Source organism: Sinohyriopsis cumingii, chromosome 1, assembly GCF_028554795.1.
Source record: "Sinohyriopsis cumingii isolate HCF-2022 chromosome 1, ASM2855479v2, whole genome shotgun sequence".
Classification (NCBI taxonomy): Eukaryota; Metazoa; Mollusca; class Bivalvia; order Unionida; family Unionidae; genus Sinohyriopsis; species Sinohyriopsis cumingii.
Window position 1 is genome coordinate 114,246,697 of NC_142961.1, and position 22,776 is coordinate 114,269,472.

Here is a 22,776-nt window from a genome sequence, read left to right on the forward strand (position 1 = left end):
TTGGCAAATGTACAAATGTGGGAAAACATAAAGACATCAATCTGCAAACAAAATGAAGTCTGGAAAGTCACTGTGTTACCAACCCTGTTTATGCACGCAAAACCTGGACGGTATACATGTCAAGAAGCTGAGCCATATTTACAAGGCCTGCCTCATAAAACTGATGCGGATTAGATGTCTGGACAGGGTTCGAGATAATGAGATTCTCACATGGGCGGCAACACAACATTCATACACTGCTGATAAAATCACTGATGACGTGGACAGGCCACATCACCGGGATGTCAGAAGAGCATTAACCAAAGAAGATCATCTGCGGTGAGCTGAAGGTGGATGAGCAAAAGCAACACTTCAATGATTCCCACAAGTCGTCCCTAAAGCACTTCATTATTGATCCTGAGTCTTGGGAATATAACGAACAGGATCGTTCTACTTGGTTCAGTCTTGTCCGTACTGGAGCTCTAGACTTTGAACTGAGGAGAATTGGAGAGGCAGTCCAGAAGCGCGAGTATCATATATATATATATATATATATATATATATATATATATATATATATATATATATATATATATCAGAACTGCAGCACGTCCTCTATTGATCAAGAAGGTGGCATTTCCTATCCACTATCTCAAAGATAGTTCAGAACTCAATTTGGCCCGGTCAGCCACTCGCAGACCAGTTAGAGATATCATTGTCATCTTCAAACTCGAAGGACGAACAACAAAATGTAGTCTTCAAGATATATTAAAATATAAAAATTACACGTCCCCTTTCCATCCGACAGTACACAAGAAATTGACATTAACGCGAAACTCATCCATGATCTGACAAAATTAAGGTATGATAAAATACAGTTGTGATGACGAACTAAAGAAGAGGTATTCTCTATTGTCTCCATCAAAATTAACAACATAAACGATACTAACGAAAGACGAGATAGACTTTGATAACATAATTAATGGCGGTGGTGATGAATGCGGAGGACCGTCACTGAAGCGCTGGCAGAGAGAGAGAGAGAGAGAGAGAGCGTATATGATGATTACAAGACACTCATATTTGTGCTGACACTCATATTTGTACTGACTTGACTTCTGGCCATTGACGCAGTCTTTAAATATACCTTTGTGTTATCTCTGGGCTGAATCAAACACAGATAAGTGAGTGTTGGTCATTGTTCTGAGTTTCTTCACAAAGACAGCATGTCCCCTTCGCTGTTGGTGTTTTACACAGCTGTTCTATCGGTACCTTCGTTGGGTAAGCACTAATACCCTTTATTTTACATAATCTTATTTAAAAATACTGTATATGGTGTGACAATTATATATATATATATATATATATATATATATATATATATATATATATATATATATATATATATATATATATATATATATATATATATATATATATATATATATATATATATATATATATATATATATATATATATATATATATATATATTTGTTGACGTATTTCCAAATGACTGATAAGAAAAGTTACTTGATAATCAACCCGCCAATCTTTTAAACACGCTTGGAGATTAGCTATTCTGTCATGAACTTGGGTAAAAATTTGTGTGCATGACAAAAACCTTTATAATGATGTGAGAATAGTCAAAAAGGTTAGAGAGTTATAATTCGTTCCAAGCATGACTCAGATCAGTGCTGAAACGGCACATATTGCCTAGCTCTCGTTATCGGCGCCATAACTTACACGACCTTGCACTCATCCCCCAAAGAGATACACGTCAACTCACTCGCTAGGCATGTCGAAGGTAACACTCAGTTAATTGCACAAACCCAGTTGACTTCTATTTAGATATACAAATTTACATCTATATAACAAGCAGAGAAGAACGTTCTTGTCCTTAGATACCACGTTATAGGTTAAGATACATGATTAATAACATATTACATGAGAGAAATGTACTTATAATCATGGCCATATTATCCAATAGGCACAGTAGACACAGTGCCTAAGGCCTACGAAAACGCCATATCGCTGAAAAATGTATACATAAAGAGGCAAAGTCATGTCAATGTCCATTTTTTTTACTCTCAAGGAAGTGCCTTGGGCCTACAAAAACCTTTTTCCGGCCTTGTATATAATAACAGCAATATAATCAAACACTTTAGAGCAGTAGCGTACTAAAAGGTGGTGTGGAAGGGGGACAGACAGACGGGACGGTTGCCCCGGGCGCTAGAGGTCGCCCAAAACACTTTGGGCCTTCGTAGGTGCCCCGGGCGCAATTAACCCTTAACACACCACTAGTTTAGAGAGTTAAAAGTTTTTCCCATGTAATACTTGGAATATTTTGCTTCCTCTGACGGATGAAATTGTAGATACTCATGACTATTGACGAAAAGAAGACAAAGGTAAACTAATAAATATGAATGAAAAAAGGACTAAAATATTTAACCAAAAATTTCAGTATGCTTTATAAAATAAAATAAAGTAACGGTATTTTAAGAAAAAGGAAGACTAGGGTTTTTCTCGGCACTTCCTATGTTAAATCGCACTTTTTATATTAATTAGCGATTTCAAAACTTTTCAGGTTTTCTGATAGAGACGGTACAGCAGATCATCCACAGACAGATATGTTACACTGGACTTGGCTGTTTTGCAACTGACCCGCCTTTCACTAGTCTGCAGCGGCCTCTGTCGGTCCTTCCTGACAGTCCAGATATTATTCAGACCACATTCTTGCTGTACACCAGGTAGTCTATTAAAAACAAGTAAATAATTTAGATTTGATATCACATATCACACTAGTTTTACCTTGGTGATCTCTCTCTCTCTCTCTCGATCGATCGATCGATCGAACTTTCAGTCGTTTGCACTCTTATAAATAAGACAAAATCTTCAGCAGCTTTTAATTCGGCACTTTGAAATGATATAATATTCACACATTTTATGTTCCTATCAGTTTAAAGACGATTGGGCCTATTGTTTCCAATGGCAATCATTATCCAGCACTCTTATAATAGAAACTTGATCGCAAGAAGCGGAGGTACATACGATTTATTTTATCCATGTGATTCAATCTGGTTAGCGCAACTAGCCTCGCACTTTTTCATGCAAGGACATAAAACGTCCTAAATATTAAGGTCATCAACTTAAGATATGTATATCGACAAATCATATTTCTCCCTCAAAAGTGGTTAAAAGGTTTTGCCCTTTTTAACTTGCAGCTGAATGGAATGCATAACGAAATCTTGTGAGTGCAGCTAGTTTGTCATTTTCTTAATTGATCATCGTGAAATTTGGCAGATGGTATGGTCATCATCTTAAGATGGGCATTTCGACCAATAATTTTGCTCCTGCAATGTTTGTTAGAGTTATTGCCCTTTTTGTCCGCTTGCTAAATTCGATGCGGTTAGCGCAGCTAATCCTGCAGTTTTTATGAATTACCATAAACAATTGGTAAATATTAGGGTTGTCACCTTAAGATGCGTATCCACACATGAATGTGGTCCCGAACTTTTATAAGAGTTTATTTCCCTTTCTGACTTGCAGCTGAATGAAATGTGTGGCAGATTCTTATGAACGCAAGTAGTCTTACAGATTAAATGAAAATATTTTGGTCATCATGATGGTGCGCATATCGACAAATTACTTTGCCTCTCGAAACTTTTGTTGGAGTTACTGCCCTTTATCTCATGCAGTTTAATGCACTGTAAGAGAGAATCGCGTGAACACCCCATTGTTTTGCAAGTTGTTATGGATTGCTGTGAAATTTGACAAACATTAATGTCATCATCTAAGGATGCATGTATTCACATCTTTGTACTTTGCATGTATACTGCTTCATGAGACTTCAATATATTTAACATTTATCTCCAGCATGTCTGCATGATTGCTTTATAGGAAATTGTCCTGTAAATAAATATCACTTTTCTAGACATTTTGATCGTGTAGGGAAAAGTGCTTCTGTTTGTTTGTATTACTGGGGGATTTTCACTATGAAATATCATTTGGTTAAACTTTACTTAAGGTTTCATTGTTTTTAAGTGAATAACATCATTATCGACGTATATTACATAAACATTCCTAAGTGGGGTACGGTTGAACTTTAGACACATGATGCAGCCTGCACGGAATTTCAATAGAATGCCTTCACAAAGAATATCCCTGACCAGCAGGCGGATCCATCTGGAAACACGTTGCAAATATCTTTATTGTCTTACAACGCTTTTCTTTCTCGTTTAAATTTCTGATACATATATATTTTGTTTTAGTTGTAAGGCCCTACTGCAAACTGTTAGCGAATTATGTTACACTGGATAAATTAACGATATTATTATTATTATTATTGTTATTATTATTATTATTATTATTATTGTTATGTATGTATGTATGTATGTATGTATGTATGTATGTATGTATGTGTGCGTGCGTGCGTGCGTGCGTGTGCGTGCGTGCATGCGTGTGCGTGCGTGCGTACGTATATAAGTATTGTTACGACTCTATAATTACAAACTAAATTACAGAAAAAAGCAAAACCAACAAGTTTTGTAAACTTAACAAACAGTTGGATTATCCAAGTTAGAAATGAAAATGTGAGACGAACTTACAGTATTATGAAGTGAGTCCAAAGTAATCCTTATAAAGGTGACAGTCCTCAAAGTTTCCTATAAATTTCAAATTCCGAAATATACTGGTTCTTCAAGAACCTTGACTTTGTCAAGATGGCGTTGTTCAGAATTCCTTCGAATAATTTATAACAGTTCCATAATAATATTATAGTCCAAATAAAGTTCACTTTCTATTTTCACTGAACAGTCCAAGCAAATGTTTTACCTCTTGAATAATATCTGAGTACCAAATAAAACACGTCGGCGGACTTACAACAAGAGCACAAGAAATATGAATGACTCCAAAATCGGAATGAAACTGATTGCTCAATTCTCTCTTGATATACACTGTCTATTGCGACTGTCTTTTGCAATAGACCCCGCTTTACAGAATACACTACTGATTTTGCGTCAAACTTGCCTACACATGTGACCTAACCTAACCAATGGGAAGTTATTGAATCCTTCTAGAAACGTCGAAACCCCACCAGGCAACGAGAAATTAAGCCATAGGCACCTTAAATCTTATTAATTAAGATTATTAATAAATGTCAACACATGCATGTATGTGTGTGTGTGTGTGTGTGTGTGTGTGTGTATGTATGTATGTATGTGCGTGTGTGTCCACCTAAAAAACCTAAAAACTGATCTAAAAAGCATCGGGAATATCATCTTTCAATTTATATTGATAATAGGTGACTGCAATGTGAATTCCAAAGCGCGTATCCGGTCCAAATTCATCATTGTTAGGGTAATGCGACTTTGTTATCAGTCTTCGTCTTGGTATGGACACAATGGACCTCACTATTGTCTTCCCATTGAGTTTTTCAATGGCTAAGATCACGGATCATATTTGAAGTGCGTGTATTATTAAAGGCATACAGTTTGTTTAGATCTCGATACAACTCTACTCTTGTTACCTCCCTTATGCGCATGCTCGTAACAATGTTTATAATTTCTTTACTTTTTTTTGTCTGCACATATAAAGCGTGAACATTGCAAAATGCTTTGAGCAACACTAACCGGCCAATGAAACAGTATTCTAATTCCTTCAAACGTAACTGTGACATACGTCCATGTCCGTGCACTTTTCTTGTCAAAGGACTTTGTTACTCAATTTCGTCAAAGATGATTTAGCAGGTTTAGACGGAGATACTAGTTGACATTGGTGCAATGTCCTTTGAATAAAACAAATAATAAAATTCTCCCTTAATGCTGTATTATTTACGTTTCTTTTCCTTCTTTTCCCCATTCGTTACTTTTTTTAAAACGACAATAATGCGTATGGATTTTAGTGCATGGGAAGTTTGTTCATAATTTACTTGCTTACTGCAGTTTACCTTGAAATCTGCTTCTTTTGTAAAAACTAAAACAAATACATGCATATGTAAACACGAGAAATATTATACCATTCGTGAATGTTCGAGAAAATTGTAAGAATGTAAGCACAAACCACATTTTTGAAAAACATTTATCTGGGGATTTGGTATTAAACTGTACTTATTAATTTGCTTTCAAAGAAAATCTTAGACTGTCAGTGCGCTTTTCCACTTGATACTATGTAAATGGTTTTCCTTATGCGTTCGTTTTTTTGTTGTTGAGGGGAGGTTGTTTTATTTTTGTTTTGGTTTCTTTTTTTGGTCTTAGACCCTTTGGTTATTTGTCTCTTTTATGAACTTTAAAATTTCATTTTTGTTGAAGAAAGACATTTTATCTGAGACTGCCAGTACGAATCGCTGTCAGATGAGAATAAAAATCTGTCACAACTTTGAACTGCTAATTTTCCAATTGTAGATCCAATCCCACTACTGCCAAAGAGCAGGTACTGTCTGCGGGTAACCTTACCTCCATTGAAACCTCTTACTTCGACTCGCACAGGCAGACAAAATTCATCGTACATGGCTTCACACACAATGGACACCAACAGTGGATTCGGAATATGGTCGCACAACTTTTGATCAAGGTAGCGTATCATATTACCGAGACAGAATGTATCCGTAATTTTCATTTTACGTCATTACTAACATCAGACCAGTCTATGTACTTTTTATGGATAGCAATAAGCAGAATCACACTCTCATAAATGTAGTATTTATTTGATCAAACCGAATGTTCACTCAAAATTAATATAAAAAATTAACAAGCTTTATAGGAAAATTTGCGACCAAAATTCCCACAACATTAGGTTTTATTTTTCTTGACTTGGAATCCTTTTGATATAATAAATTCTACAAAAGTACATAAAATTCAGCGAACCTCTGTTGCTATGCAATAACTTTTTATGCCATTTTCTAACTTTCGTCTGTGTTACTGTGTTATCTTCATGCTTGATGATAAGGGGTAATTTTTTTTAATTTTTTTAAACAAGCGCTTTAGATTGTGACTAATAGTCCGTGTAAATTTTAAATACTAATTAACTTAGCGCGCATCTTTACGAATCATATCACATTATTTGAACCACCACCCCCAAAAAAGAAAAAGAAAAAATAACGCAAAATAACCAGAAAGTTTCATAGATTGAGTTTTCTTTTACAGTTAGATGGTTAAATTACGTCATGGAAACACCTCAAATGCAGGACCATGGGAGGTGGGTTTGCCACATGGATCCCCAGTAGGAACTATATCTTTCAGACCCATCAACTACTTGTATACGCTCATCCTAGGGATAATAAACAATATTTCTAATTCGCTCCTGCAGCTACAGTGTTACTCAATTCTGTAGATGCTGATTGTCCAGTTCTTAATATAGAAATCGTTGCTCAAATAAAATATATTTTGAAAGTACTCTTTTTTGCAAACCATAATAAATTTCATATATGCAAATTTAAAACAAGTAAATGAAGTAAGAAGTGCATTTTTATTTTTATTTTTTTTTTTAATTTTATTTTTTGAAAACATAATGCATCTTTATGCTTATGGAAATTATCCCAAAATTATTTATTTTGACTAAGCGAATTGATGCGAAGGGGTTCTGAGGTCCCTCTCTCGCAATACGAACAGGAGCGGTTCCTTTTAATAGACTTTCACCTCACACACCCCACACCAACCATACACGCGCGCACACTCGCACGCACGCACACACACACTTTAACATCACGGAGCAAAAACAAATAAATAATTATATGATAAGTGCAGAGTTTGTCGTCTTTTCTTCTTTCTGATAGCGGAGACCAGTCGCTATCGTCATAAATATTGCTAACGTGGACAGTTCTGGTTACACCTGCGACCATCCAAGCCTATAAACTCTAGTTGTGTCAGCTGCTTTTGCTTGCTGGCTTTTGTGAAAGGAATATGGCAAGTTAAATAATAATTTGAAAAAACCATTGTAGCATACGACATATGCGTTTCAGTAAGGTCTAAACGAAAATCCCACATGAAAAGTTAACTGCTCCCTGACACTTTGTACACCGAATTCATGGCCGGATCAGGTCAAGTTTTTTCTTCTTCTCCTGAAGTTTTCAAAAGGACTCTGATGTTACTCAAAAGGGTATCAAAGCAAAAGCCTATATGTCTATTGACTCAGACAACATAATGCACAATAAACTTGTGCAAGAATAAAATGATCGTCAAATTAAAGTTACAAGTGACTGTACGTTTGTGTGTGCGTCCGTTTTGCTTTAGCCGGTGGCTCCAGTCTTCCCGGCCCCGATCCGGCCCTGTGATTAATATTGTCCGATTTACGTTGAGATAAACCGTAATTATGTAAATTGGGATAAACATTAAGTATATATTCGTTTTTAGTCAGGGGTTGCCAACTACTAGAAAGCTAACGGACAAGGAGACACAGTCAAAATAACGACATTGCTGGACTGTCTTTTATTTGGTGATCTCAGATAGGTCAACATGTGTGCAAACTTGTGATACCATTCCATTAGCCGTACTGATAGTGAGTTAAAATGATTGCTTGCAATCAGGACTAACTATATAAACAAAAGTGGGTGAGAAATGTTGATTGCAGCAATCTTGGGGCAATTGTAATACTTTAACGGGCATTCAGAAAAATCCGTAAGGCAACCAGATTTTCAAAGCTGGTTGCGCAGTAACAACCATGGAATTTTAAAATTGTTAACCCTTGCTGAGACCGGAAACTGCATGTGCTAATTAGTTTTGAAATCGTAGTAATTTTTCTTCTATGTACCGATTGCATAACACATACTTACTGGAAACCTTCTTAGGCGTATGGTCCATTTAATTTTCTTGCCTCTTTCACTCGGCTGGGTGTAACGAACATTGTTTGCTGACATGCTATATGTCATGTCTCCAAATATCAGACGCCAGAAATCTAAACACGTATTTCACTCAAACTCACAGTCAACTAAATGCTTGGTTGTAATTGACTGAAGTCAAATGTTGGACCAATCGGGTGACATCTAATTACTGAAACGGTAATGACTGCCCAGTCGGGTGGCGTCTAATTGGCTTAAGTCAGGTGACAGGCTAATCGGGTGTGCGAAGTATGCGTTGAGTCGGCGTATGAGTGTGAGGATTGTTTACAATTTTGAGGGACAGGACTTCGATGACAATGATTATTTTACCATATTTCGGAATTTTGGAATACGCGAAGTCTCTAAATCAATCATTTGACTAATTTGATGGATATTTTTCTTTATTTACAGTGTTAAAAAAGCCTCTTGAAAATTCAAACAGCATATGAACTAATGTTATATAAGTGCAAAGTCTACACAGAATTGTTCATGAAAACTATAACCAGTAATATAAAATTGGATTGGAGATCATAAACCTGTCGAGTTTGATTCTGAAATTTGAAATTTATTCGTCAACTTGTCATAAAGAATTTTGCTCTCGGAAAGTCCCTTTTCCTTGGTTAATTTCAAAACCCATTTCGAAGCTCAGAGTCACAGTTTTATTATATCAACGCTTGTTCCATTTTTAGAAAGGGACACTATTACTTCAATTGTTTTCTGAATGGTTTCATTTTCCAAACTATTCAGTCTAGATAAATGTTATGTTTTCTGTAATGGCTAATTGAATTAACCTTTTTGAACCAACATATACAAACTTTGGAGAGTTTTGTGTTTAGCTTTGACACAGATTTATTCATTTCATCAGTTTGGAGGCATTATCGTAATGTTGTTTGTCGAGTATTTTTTTTTTTTTGGGGGGGGGACTTCTCAAGGTGCGCTAACATTTGCACATTGAGCAGAATTGTAACAGCTTACCTTGTATAGAAGTTTAACAGCTTTACCTTGTATAGAATTATAACAGCTTTACCTTTAATAGAATTGTAACAGCTTTTCCTTGTATAGAATTGTAACAGATTTACCTTGTATAGAAGTTTAACAGCTTTACCTTGTATAGAATTGTAACAGCTTTACCTTGTATAGAAGATTAACAGCTTTACCTTGTATAGAATTGTAACAGCTTTACGTTGTATAGAATTGTAACAGCTTTACCTTGTATAGAATTGCAACAGCTTTACCTTGCACAGAATTGTAACAGCTTTACTTTGTATAAAAGTTTAACAGTTTTACCTGTATAGAATTTTTAAAAGCTTTACCTTGTATAGAATTGTAACAGCTTTACCTTGTATAGCATTGCAACAGCTTTACCTTGTATAGAATTGCAACAGCTTTACCTTGCACAGAATTGTAACAGCTTTACCTTGTATAAAAGTTTAACAGCTTTACCTTGTATAGCATTGCAACAGCTTTACCTTGTATAGAATTGCAACAGCTTTACCTTGCACAGAATTGTAACAGCTTTACCTTGTATAAAAGTTTAACAGCTTTACCTTGTATAGAATTGTAACAGATTTACCTTGTATAGAATTGTAACAGCTTTACCTTGCACAAATCTTAACAGCTTTGTCATGCACAGAATTGTAACAGCGTTACCTTTACTATTTTATATTGTTGTACTTAATGTTTACATTTGGTCGGAAGGGTTCCTCTTCCTAACGTTGTTGTGCAATTCTTCACTTTTACATTATGACTGACAGGTTGTGACCGTTCTTGTGCTGGGATGCCGTTAAACGCTAATACATACAACAAATATATTTTTTTTATTGTTATCAGATGACACGCCTACTTATGGCACGTAATCGCGTTGCTAGAAGATAGGATAGATCTTGAGTATTTGTACATTACTTTAAGATTTTTGCTTGTTTGTAGTTGTTGCTGTTTTTGAGGCTGAATGCAATTACATGATTGATTTTATTGTGTTAAATACAATGTTTAATATCAAAATAATAAAATATTTGTTGCTTATAGTTCCAATGTCGATGCTTGTATAGATTTATATCGTAAAGAACGTTGCTTCGGTTGACATGACTATAAGAAGCTGTTGCGGAATCGTCTTCTACACGCACCATCCGCTACAATAAAAAAGCAAAACAAACAAAACAACAACTACATTTGCCCAATATTCGATGTCAAAAGCTCCTTAGTTTCAATTCGATTCTTCCAAGTTAAGTGTTTGTACCTAACGAATGAATAACACTTGTGGTTAAAAAAACCAGTTCTCTTTTATTTTTCTTCTGCATATAACGCATTCCTTTTCTGACAGTTTTTTAAAAAAAAATAGACTATATCCATATTAAAATTTCTGGCCACGCCTATGATGTTTTTCATTTCTCATTTTTCTTTATTTTCTAGGATGACTACAATGTTATTGTTGTAGATTGGGGACACGGATCGGGTCTCCCTTACACCCAGGCGACAGCTAACACCCGTGTAGTGGGGGCGCAGATCGCGCAACTGATAACCGTGCTACAACAGAGTTTCAATGCCTCCATGGGAGACATGCACATCATCGGTCACAGCTTGGGGGCTCATATTTCCGGTTATGCAGGGGAGAGGCTGCAGCATCTAGGCAGAATTACTGGAAAGTTGAGCTCCTGCTAAACATGATTTTGCTTCCGAGCAATATTGTTTTGGGTTTTTTTTCTTCACTTGTTTTAATCTCACACTGCATATAGGCAGCCGTCATAAAGGTGGTAGTAAAATAACACTAAAGAATAATAGCGGGAACTTTGTGAAACATATTCCCTAATTTCCACAGGTCATATCACGAGCGTTTGTTAGACAGGAAGTTAGACCAAACAATAAGCCTAAAGGGACACAATAGTTGCCCCCTGCTAAAAATGTTCATTTTCGATGATACCCTAAAGTCAGGTTATCTAGCATCAATATCGTCTTCTCACTGCTGCCTTCTTAAACTCTTTCAGTTATATCACCAAACCGTATCTTCAACCTAATCTGGGTCCCGCTCAGCGGGACGTTTCGCTAATATTCTATTCAATTTCAACATGCTTTTCTCAATTCACTCATCATAATATTGCAACATAAGACTAACTTATAACGTTTTGATAGAAAATATATTAACAATGTTATTTACCTATTCGTTAGATAAAAAAAGCTGACATACAGCTTATACCTTCTTGACCAAAACATTATCATTTTACTATCAGAGTTAGTTTCCGAAATCATTTGCATGTGGTTGTTTTGCTTTCTTTATATACGTATAGTGCATTTTATTATATATTTCATAGTAAGACACTGAAATATGAAATATGGAATTGCCACAGTGGTGATATCACTTTTATTGCCCACGTGGCGATATCGCGTTTGAAACCACTTTCTTTTCCCGTTGAGGAAATATATCGGCCTGTCTGTATGGTATTCAAACCTCAACTTCCATATTTAGTCCTATTTCATTTTTTCTCTTCTGCTCATCATTCTCTCTCCCCTCCATTAATTTTTCTCTTTCCACATCAGTATGAACATATCTTAAAACGTGTCAACTGTAATCAAGTGTACAGTTATGTAATCAACAGGTGCCATGAAAAAATGCCTACAAACAAACCCCAAATAGCAAAAGGTCGACTTAAAGTATTAACTTTTCGCAATTAGTTTTCAACGTGAATCATGGGAACGGTCTGTGACTGAACTTAAAATACTTGACGGTCCACATTTGTAATAACTATAAATCGTGATTAAACATAGTAATTGTTCAAATATGAGTTTAATCTCACATCACAATCATGCTTGGAAACGATAGTTTTATCGGTCGTTGATTAGTCTTGATAGCAGAAAGAAATTAAATGACAGTCGAAAATTGGATGCAGCTTCTGCTATCGCGATTGCGAACTTGCCAAGATTACACAAATATTCCCATTTGAATGTGGAAAAAAGCAAAATAAGGAACAAAATATCCTTATAAGTAAACTCATAATAATTAAAAATCTTATGTTAACGATGTTACGCTCTGAAGTCTGTCAGATACAACCACTCTGTGATGTTTCTACATTACACAACTCTAATAGTACGAACCCGCGTATGCAATGTGTTATTTTTGTTTTTTAGTTCTTAATTTTTGTTCGATTAGTCATTAATTTGACAAAGTCGCAGTTTGAAGCCTGATATGTACACGATAAATTTGTCAAACGTCATTGTCCTAACATTATAAAAAAGTTAGAACACAGAATGGAGAAAATACACGCAAATGGACTGTTTCTGCCATTTAAAAATTATAGTCTTTGAGTAGATATACGAATATATTCATTCGAAAAGTTCAAACATTTTGTATTGTCACTCATGACTTCTCCGCTCCTGACGACACAATGTTTCCACTTCACTCGTGAAAAATTTCCGGATATCTACTCGAAAACTTTAGACATCCGCTATAAATTTCTATAAACCAAATAAAGATATCTCCGACAGAAACAAAAATATCAGCATTTGAAATGAGCTATCTGCATTGCAAGGGTATTAAGCCAAAAGGCATGCCGTACATATTATGAATCAAGGTTGAGATGATCACCCGAATCTTAGTAAAGTCATTTCTGAGTGTGAAAAAGCTTTTTCATATTTAATTTTGCTTAAAAAATATATTTTTGTTCTGTATACGAATCAGGAAACCTGTTAATGTGTTCCATTTTTAAAACAAATATGCAGAACTCGCTGATGCTTTGGATGCATAATTTTAAAGTTGACATGAGACTGACAAAGAAAATCTTGTACATTTGTTAACAGGTATGGACCCTGCCGATCCTTACTTTCAAGGGACAGACGTGAAAGTCCGTTTGGATCCCGGCGATGCTGACTTTGTTGATATTATACATACTGATGGCAGCAGCATCCTTGCTCTAGGTTTGGGAACGAGTCAGGCAATGGGACACGTGGATTTCTTCCCAAATGGTGGAAAAGATCAACCCGGATGTGACGCTGGTTTACTGGCCAAAGTTGGACATACCGTATGGAATGCAGTGAGCAAACTGGACTATTATGGTAAGCTAAAATTAATGAGATAGCTATGATATTTTTCATTTTTGCCAAAATAGGAGTACTAGCATAGTAGTACAAGCGTTGATAGTAGTAGTAGTAGTAGTAGTAGTACTGGCAACAGCAACAGTCAAGGTAGCAGTAGTAGTAGTAGTAGTAGTATATTGGTGTGTTTTAGAAAATGCAAGCTTTGTGATTAATGAAGTCATGAGATGTTAGACTTTCGGAACGATGGGCCTGAGTTTGAGTTCCGCTCTCTAAGAAACTAGGAATACGAGACAGGGAGTCTGGGAAGGAAACAGATGGGTCTGGGGTGACGGGCTGAAGTCTGATGTTACTTAGGGTTACCTCCAAGTCCATGCCAGCATATATAGCTCGCGAGCGCTTAAGAGATGACCCCAAACTAACTTTCCCAATACCAGAAGACATGATTGTTGCAATTTCTAAACTAATTAAAATGAGGTTTCTGTTTCTTTTATTTTCCTAGTTTTCCACGTTTTCCTGAGCTTAGGATTCAAGGCTAGTACTCCGATCCCTTCAGGTATTTCCTGTTGGGTCGGTTTTCTTGTCTTTCTCCCCTAAACAAGTTGTAAATCCTTACTGACCTTGGCCTCTAGGGTCCTTTTAATTGTTTGAAAGTTGTTATTATTTTCGTTGTAAGGTGTTGTTGTCTTCTATTACTTTTAATTTTTCTTTGAGTGGGCAATTATGGGTAAAAAATAAAATGTATTGTCACATTTTATTTATATGTAGTAAGTGCATGTATGCTTTCTCTCTACCTGATATATATATGTTGATTTTAGTAAGTTTTTAGTACAACTGTTCCGATGGGTTCTTAAGGTCTAGTTATATATGTTAATTTTAGTAAGTTTTTAGTACAACTGTTCCGATGGGTTCTTAAGGTCTAGTTATATATGTTAATTTTAGTAAGTTTTTAGTACAACTGTTCCGATGGGTTCTTAAGGTCTAGTTATATATGTTGATTTTAGTAAGTTTTTAGTACAACTGTTCCGATGGGTTCTTAAGGTCTAGATAAAATATATATTCTGTAGTAGTCTTGTATTTCTGATGTCACTTTGTTCATATGAATTTTCTGTTTGGTTCTCTTGGATTGTTGTAATGCCTGGTTTCCTTGACCTCCGGCTGTAGCATTCTCTGTTCGCAATTCTTTTATGTTGGGATGTGCACTCAGGGACCAGTAATTCTTTTGTTTTCCAGTTGGTATTTTGTTTGCTTGGAAATCTTCTTTCGGCTATTTTCTTTGTCTCTTCATGGGTCTTTATGAAATTTATTTCATTTCCTCATTTACTAGCGTCCATTCTTTTCGTTTTCCATTTGCACTGTTACTTTTTGTATTCAAGTTTCATTTCCTTTTTATGTTGGTAATGTTTCTTTCTGGAGGTTGAATGATTTGGGAAATTGTCAGTTCACTCTTACGTATCAACATGATACTGTGTTCTACTGAGCAGCTTGGTTTTTGTAGTGGTGGGGTCCTATTGTATTGATGCTATTCTTATCGACTGTGGTGTTTCTTTTCTTGGTTCCGTTCAGTAGGCTCTTTAGTTGGGATTGGTTCTATTTTCTCTTCTCTTGGGCTACAATGTCTATTGTCGTGCACTTTGAGTCCACATCTGTTATATTTTTTGTTATAAATAGTCCCTAGGTACCATGATTTTACTATAAAAGAACGTGTATGTCAAGAACGTTGTCAGTTTTTTTCTTTTTCACTTATTTAAAGTACTCTCACTCCAGTCTGTATTCCCGGTTAGTTCGAGTGCGTCACCCTTTTTGTGTTCTTTGGTTTTCAGATTGTAATTTTGTTTGAATCTCTCAAAATTATTCAGCTGGTATTTCTATAGGGTTTTCCTGTAAGATGAACATGTACATATTTGGTTGCTATTTCTCTTTGTATTGATGGTGGCTATGTAACTTCGACTGTTTTCCCCTTCATCTCTATGCTGCCTAATTCCAAGACTGTTCTTCCTCCTTTGGTTTCAGGATATATACACCTTTTCCTGCATGGATTATTGCTTGACTCTTGTCCATGTCGACTTCTTATAAGTTAATGGAGGTCAGTACATCTCCGCAGTTTGGTCTGTGTTTTGCTGCCATGGTCAAAACGTCTATCACCTGCGTTTTTGCGCCTTGATAATCGCGCTCGTCTCGCTTTTCCGAGGCTGATGTTTGTTGAAAACTGGCGCTTCTTAAAATGTAATTTCCGTTGCTTGATCAGTGACTTACTCATCATATGTTCAGTGCAGATAAATTATTGTCAAAATCAATTCATTAAAATATTCAATAGTTCTGATTTTACTAACATTTATTTTTCCTTGCTTAAACCTCGATCGTAGGAAGACGGTAGGTTTGCGAATAATCTACCGTGTATTTTTGGTAGGAGTTCACCTCACATAGAATCGTTTTGCTTGTATTTAGTTAATAGACTTGAGAGCAGTTGGCTTTGTACATGCCATTGCCAGAAATTTCTATCTGAGCTTTTCTAATGGGAAATCATGTCTCAAGATTATTAGATTTAGCTTTGAACAAATTTGAAATTCTGTTTTTACACATAATGAGTGTTCACCGAAAGTGTCCTGTCAAATTTTATAAGTGTTTTATTTTATTGTTCAACGAAAATTTCCCGCTCTAAAACTATGATGTTTAGTAGACAATTACTCTATACGTTTTTATTTTAAGCCGCGGAGGGTGCCGTCGCTTGTAGCCATGAGAGGTCTTATGAACTATTCACTGAATCAATCAACAGCGCATGTCCGTTCCATGCATATCCCTGCACAAGCGCAGATGAATTCCACAGTGGGAAATGTTTACGTTGTCACCAGGACGATTGCTCTGAGATGGGATTGAACGCCAACAAGTATCGTGCACGTGGCTCCCTCTATTTGGAAACAGAAGCAGCAAGCAAGTATTGCGGTAGGTAAACGTTCTATTTATATTTATCCCGCTGGACATGAACCAGTTATGCCGTAGTATATTCGTAAACGACAAACTTTAAGACCACACAGTTTTATCTGCATGGAAACTAATTAAACAACTTATTTTCCAGTTAAGTGTAATATGTCAACTGTAAATTAAAATATATCGCCTGACTACTAGTTTTAATGTGCAAGTGTACGTTTGGTTGAACTAAATTCTTTTATTAATATATATCTGATTGTATAACTTAATGTTGACCTGTCTTACTATAATATTCAATCTCTCTCTCTCTCTCTCTCTCTCTCTCTCTCTCTCTGAATTTACTTAATTTAAAACTATATCACCTCCAATTCATTCACTTCAATTCACCAGAAAATTTATATTCAGTTGAATAGTCTGGTTTGCATGGCTGAATCTGCCAATTGCGCGGAGAATTTAAGAAGTTCGATCAACCATTCTGATATAATGCGAACAAATTTTTCTTACGAAGGTGTCTTTACACGTGCTTTCTCAATCATCTAATATGCATGGCGCAAACATTAAACTGCGTACTGTTTCGATCATCACAAGTCATGATATTATACCTTACTTATGCAAGTGTATTACGCTTTAAAATATCATCCTTTAAAACAGTCATCTATTATGGCGTTTTCACACTTTTAGATTTCCATTACCAGTTCAATGTTAGTGGCAGTAACAACTTCGATGGAAAACTGATTATCACACTGCATGGATCAAAAACCAACGCAGGTCCCATTCAGCTCATGAAGTAAGGGTGACGTTTGAGAAGCAAACTTTAAAACGCAAACGTAAACCGACAAATTCTGAAAACAAAGATCACTTTCTTTTCACACACACACACACACACACACACACGGGGTATATGTCCTACCTCTTGTCACCGTGGATACACAGATAATAATAATAATAATAATAATAATAATAACAGAATACTTTCTTATATGAGAAATCGAGCTTATAAGAATATATGTGAGTTATAGTGCGGTTCAAGATTTTGGGATGAAGAGATAATCTACATTCGGACCAATAAATGACATGAGCCAAATCTGCGAGTGGCACGACAGTCAAGTTCTTTATATTTCTCTCTCTCTCTCTCTCTCTCTCTCTCTCTCTCTCTCTCTCTCTCTATATATATATATATATATATATATATATATATATATGTTTCTTTCTCCATATTTAGGCTAAAGTATATAATTGTTTTTGATTACAATGACTCCTTGAAAAATATTCTGGGGGCCCCGAATGGCCGAGTGGTCTAAAGCGCTGTCCGTTACGGATCACTACCATCTCACCTCTGTCTGCGTGGGTTTGAGTCTCAGATTCGGCTAATGTGGGTATTTGAGAAAGCTTGCCAGTAGCTTATCGTGGGTGGGTCGTTCTTTCCGGGGTTTTTCCAGGTTCTTCCTCCACCATTAATACTGGCCGCCATGTATAGCTATTGTGTGCTGGAAAATGGCGTTAACCCTACAACAACAACAACAACAACAACAATATTTTGAATTCTCGATTATTGCCTATAAATCGAAGTCCCTATTCAGTCACCATGCATATTCTGTCCGCCCTTTATATGAGCCAGTGGAGTACTTGTAGCAAAGGTTACCTTTGCTTGACAAGATCGTTGTTAGTGTCGATAGTGGCTTCAGGACTTAGCTAAAACGAGAAGACAATATTAGCAGTTGCCTGATCCGGACGAGCTGCCACTTAATGTTATTGTTACGATATTTCCGCATTAACTTTAACTAAATAAAAACTTAAAACTGAGCCTGCATTAAAATTTTTGTTTTACTGCTGGTTCTGAGTAATTTCAACTCGAAAATGGCAAGAAACCCGTCGTGCGAGATTTACAAAAGCTGAAATGCCGTGATATGTAAACAAAGTGATGGTATTTATTAATGAAGGGCTTACAGAGTAAATGTATGACACCTTTACACTTCTGAGAGTTTGGGTCTAATAAAACAATTCTTGTACAGTATATAATCGTTTTAATTTGGTAAATATTGACGAGGAAATACCGCAACGCACGCCTCAGGTAAATAGGTGCTCATGATCTGGTAACTCTCATGGAAATGTTTAATGTCCACATCATGACTAAATGAAGCAAGTACTAAGGTTAACTTATCTAGCAAGCTAATATATGTATGCTGCCTGCGAATCACGCCATGGCTGCAAAACTACACAAATGCACGCTCTTTCAACCTTTGTAGAGACATCGAGGTACACAACCAGGGGACCATTATTTCTAAGATGTTCAAGACTAATATTGACGTGGGTGAAGTGATCGGAATCACATTGGATTACGAGAAAACGTCGAACTTAGTCGTCGGGTGGGCGTTCCCTGATAACTGGACGTTGAACGGGATCGCAGTCTGGAGTGCCGCTGATCAGAAGCTGTACGTATTTTGTTACGTTTTTGAGGTTGGCCTACATTAATTATGGTTTACAGCTTCTTAACTGAGGTGGAGTATGTACAGAAGGTTAGGGTCTCATCGAACTCATAATTCGGGAAAGGTATGTGGAACTCCATTGTAAAGCCTTAAAGGTATAGACATTTAATGTGTGATTTCATCACACACTTTTGATGTAACGTTTGGTTGTTTTTCTAAAATTAGAAACAAAGAATTCTCTTCTGAAACTTTTCCAATAGAATTCAGTTTTCTATAATAATTATGAATCAGAAGCGAAATAAAAATACAGTTGCTGATACGCAGACTGGTACTTGTATTATAGAAAAGAAAACAGCTTTCAAAAATAACGTGAGTAAACTATCGATGATTTTATATTGTTTAAAAGTGTCAACTTCTCTTTTAATAATCAATATGTAGAATAGTTTTTTTTCGATGTCAAGAGATCTGAGTCATTCAGAAGTGTAACTTTTTCAGACACTTAGATGATTTTTATTTTCCAGTTAAGTACAATGGCCCATTTAACCATAAAGATTCGCATCTTTATATATAGATTAGTCAGACGTCTGAGAAAACAAATAATTTCAAACATTTTTCTCTGTCGATTCTCAATGGTGCACTTTTTAAACCATATTCTCGTCTACATTACGTATCAGTATAAAGTCTCCTTTAGAACTCAATTTCATTTGTATTTTTTCCATGCTTTGTTGAAAATGTAAACACTGATACTTGCATAACAGATATTAGCTGTAAAAGGGACAAAGATGATAGTAACTTACTATACTTACTTTTAACTATAAAAGGGAAACATAGGATAGTGACTTTCTATACTTAATTACTTGTAGCTGTAAAAGAGAAACAGACGATGGTAACATTCTATACTAAATTACATGTAGCTGTAAAAGAAAAACACAGGATGGTAACTTTCTATACTAAATTACTTGTAGCGGTAAAAGAAAACACAGGATGGTAACATTCTATACTAAATTACTTGTAGCTGTAAAAGAAAAACACAGGATGGTAACTTTCTATACTAAATTACTTACAGCTGTAAAAGAAAAACAGATGATGGTAGCTTTCTATACTAAATTACTTGTAGTTGTAAAAGAGAGATGATCGTAACTTTCTATACTAAATTACTTGTAGCTGTAAAAGAGAAACAGGGGATGGTAACTCTTTATATTAACTTACATGTAGCTGTAAAAGAGAAACAGAGGATGGTAACTTTCTACACTAATTTACATGTAGCTGTAAAAGAGAATAAGAGAATGGTAACTTTTTTATACTAAATTACTTGTAGCTGGAAAAGAGAAACAGAGGATGATAACTTTCTATACTAAATTGCTTGTAGCTGGAAAAGAGAATCAGAGGATGGTAACTTTCTATACTAATTTACTTGTATCTGTAAAAGGGAAACGTAGGATGGTTACTTTGTATACAAAACTTACATGTAGCTGAAATGTTTGCGATGCAAGGTGTCATTATCTCTTTCATCTGAAATAATTTAGATCCAACATCTTTCTGTTTTAATACTTTCGTGGTTTGATAATATTCCTAATAATCGAAAAGAAATTCGGAAGTTTGTTTTAATAAATATTGATCAAGAGAGTTTATGGTTTAAAAATAATTAATTCGTTATACTAGAAGATTAATCTACATTTATACTACTACTACTACTACTGCTACTACTACTACTACTACTAATAATAATAATAATAACGATGTTGTTGACAATAATAATACTAATAATAATAATAAGGATGCTGTTGTTCTTGATAATAATAATAATTATAACGAAGTGGGCTGAGTTCAGTCAAATCAGCAAATTGTTTGTGTGTTTTTCTTGCACACCAGTTACCAATGTTGACCAGAATTTAATACAATACTTCCAACCTTTTTTCAGATATCGTTTCTGTGCATATAACAAAGTTGCTGCCAATCATGCAAAAACAACTTTCGGAGTTACCGGACACTGCACATGAACTAGACGTAAATCCGGAACATTTTCCATCAAAATCGTGTCATGCAGCTGTTGACACATAAAAGTACATGTTACAGCATGGTTTCAAGATATCGACTTATGTTTTTTTTAAAACCCTGGCATTGATATACATTCAGGAAAAGATTTGAGAGGGAATACATTTTAATGGTTCGTTTTTTAGTTCGTTAGTTAATTGCATCTTCGTTCGTTCCACATTTAGTATATTTGACCACTTACTAAACTTAGTGGATGATGGTATTTTTTTGCGAAAAGTAACTGAACCACACAAAACGTTTATCACTGAATAGTATAAAATTAGGTGTTTTGTTTTATTTTTGGTTCTATATACATCACAGCCTCTATGACTTATGCCGATTTTAGCAAACAAGTCACACACGTTGTGCAACACCTAGACTGTTAGCATTAATAATCCACGAAAGTTAAGTGGCCCAAAATAAGCATCCAGAGTAATACACCGACGCAGAGCAGTAACCGGTAAAAACCGCCTATGACAAATTGTACTGGGTTATTTTGTGTTTTTTTTTTTAAAAAGACTTTTATTGTCTGTCAGTCCGCAGGCGCAAATTTTCTTTTTTGTGCTGAGTGTTGTCGATGATTTTCCATTTCCGACAACACTGTCTAGAACTCGGACGCGCTAAGTATTTAACCTTGATTGCCACCTAATACAGTTTACTAATTGTGAAGAGACTACGTTGTATTTCGTGATCAACGCGGTTTTCTTGGTGATTTCTTTTCACAGTTGTTACTCCGCTTTGAATATTTTTTTCACGTAGGTAACAATGAGGGTCCGTCATAGATTTTATATTAATAAAATGTTATCGCATGGTAAAATGCACGACTGGCAGGCTCTGTCCGAATTCACTACATCCAGATGCAATATGCCCACGCACTTACAACGAATTACCTTTTTTGACTGGTACAACTGTAACACAATTTTAGAAAACCCCTTCTTGGGGAATATTTACATCTTTTGTACCTTTTGCATCTAACGATCTTCTTCGTCGAGTAACTGTTAAATGGACAAATGTGTCCTTGTTGAATAAAAGCGAGATCTGTCTTTTCTCAGTTGAGTCAGTGTTGGTGTAAAATATTCTCTAGTGAACGTAACCGGGGTCGATACATCGGAGAATACCTCTTCGCCGTTTTATAAACAATCCTTGAGTGTTTTCGCATCAGGTGGCGCAGTCAGCGCTTTGGCGTTTTTGCCTGTAGGTACGATGATGCCAAGTTCACCTCCAGTATACTAGCGGTACATCAGGGTGGTCCCAACGCTTGATTTCTATTTGACCATTAACTAGATTGTATTTGAGTGTATACGAGGGTCTGGCAAAACTGTTTTGAAGCAAATATTCGTCGACAAGTGGGACAAAATCGCTTTCGACATTACCAACCGTTGCCAACTGGTCTAATACCCTGCTGGTCAATTCCGCAATCGCTGTGGTTAGAATCCTGTATGCATATAATGATAAATCTGATTTTAACACAAACGCCAGAAACGCTGAAGTTCATATTTAGAACTATGTTGATTCCTTCCGACTGAATTTCATCTCCGAAGACCAAGGACATTGATATCGTGTATATAAAGTTTTATA

The 22,776-nt window shown here is 35.7% G+C and overlaps 1 protein-coding gene across 1 annotated transcript; it reads left to right on the plus strand.

The window, feature by feature from the left end:
• Window positions 1-1,127: 1,127 nt before the first annotated feature.
• Window positions 1,128-21,253, plus strand: LOC149807662 (pancreatic lipase-related protein 2-like). Its single transcript, XM_089969396.1, has 9 exons — window positions 1,128-1,257; window positions 2,564-2,726; window positions 6,378-6,546; window positions 11,198-11,425; window positions 13,576-13,831; window positions 16,520-16,753; window positions 17,420-17,525; window positions 18,985-19,170; window positions 21,086-21,253. Exons 1-9 carry the CDS (start codon window positions 1,203-1,205, stop codon window positions 21,162-21,164), a joined length of 1,476 nt encoding a protein of 491 aa, XP_089825522.1. The 5' UTR covers window positions 1,128-1,202; the 3' UTR covers window positions 21,165-21,253.
• Window positions 21,254-22,776: the final 1,523 nt, after the last annotated feature.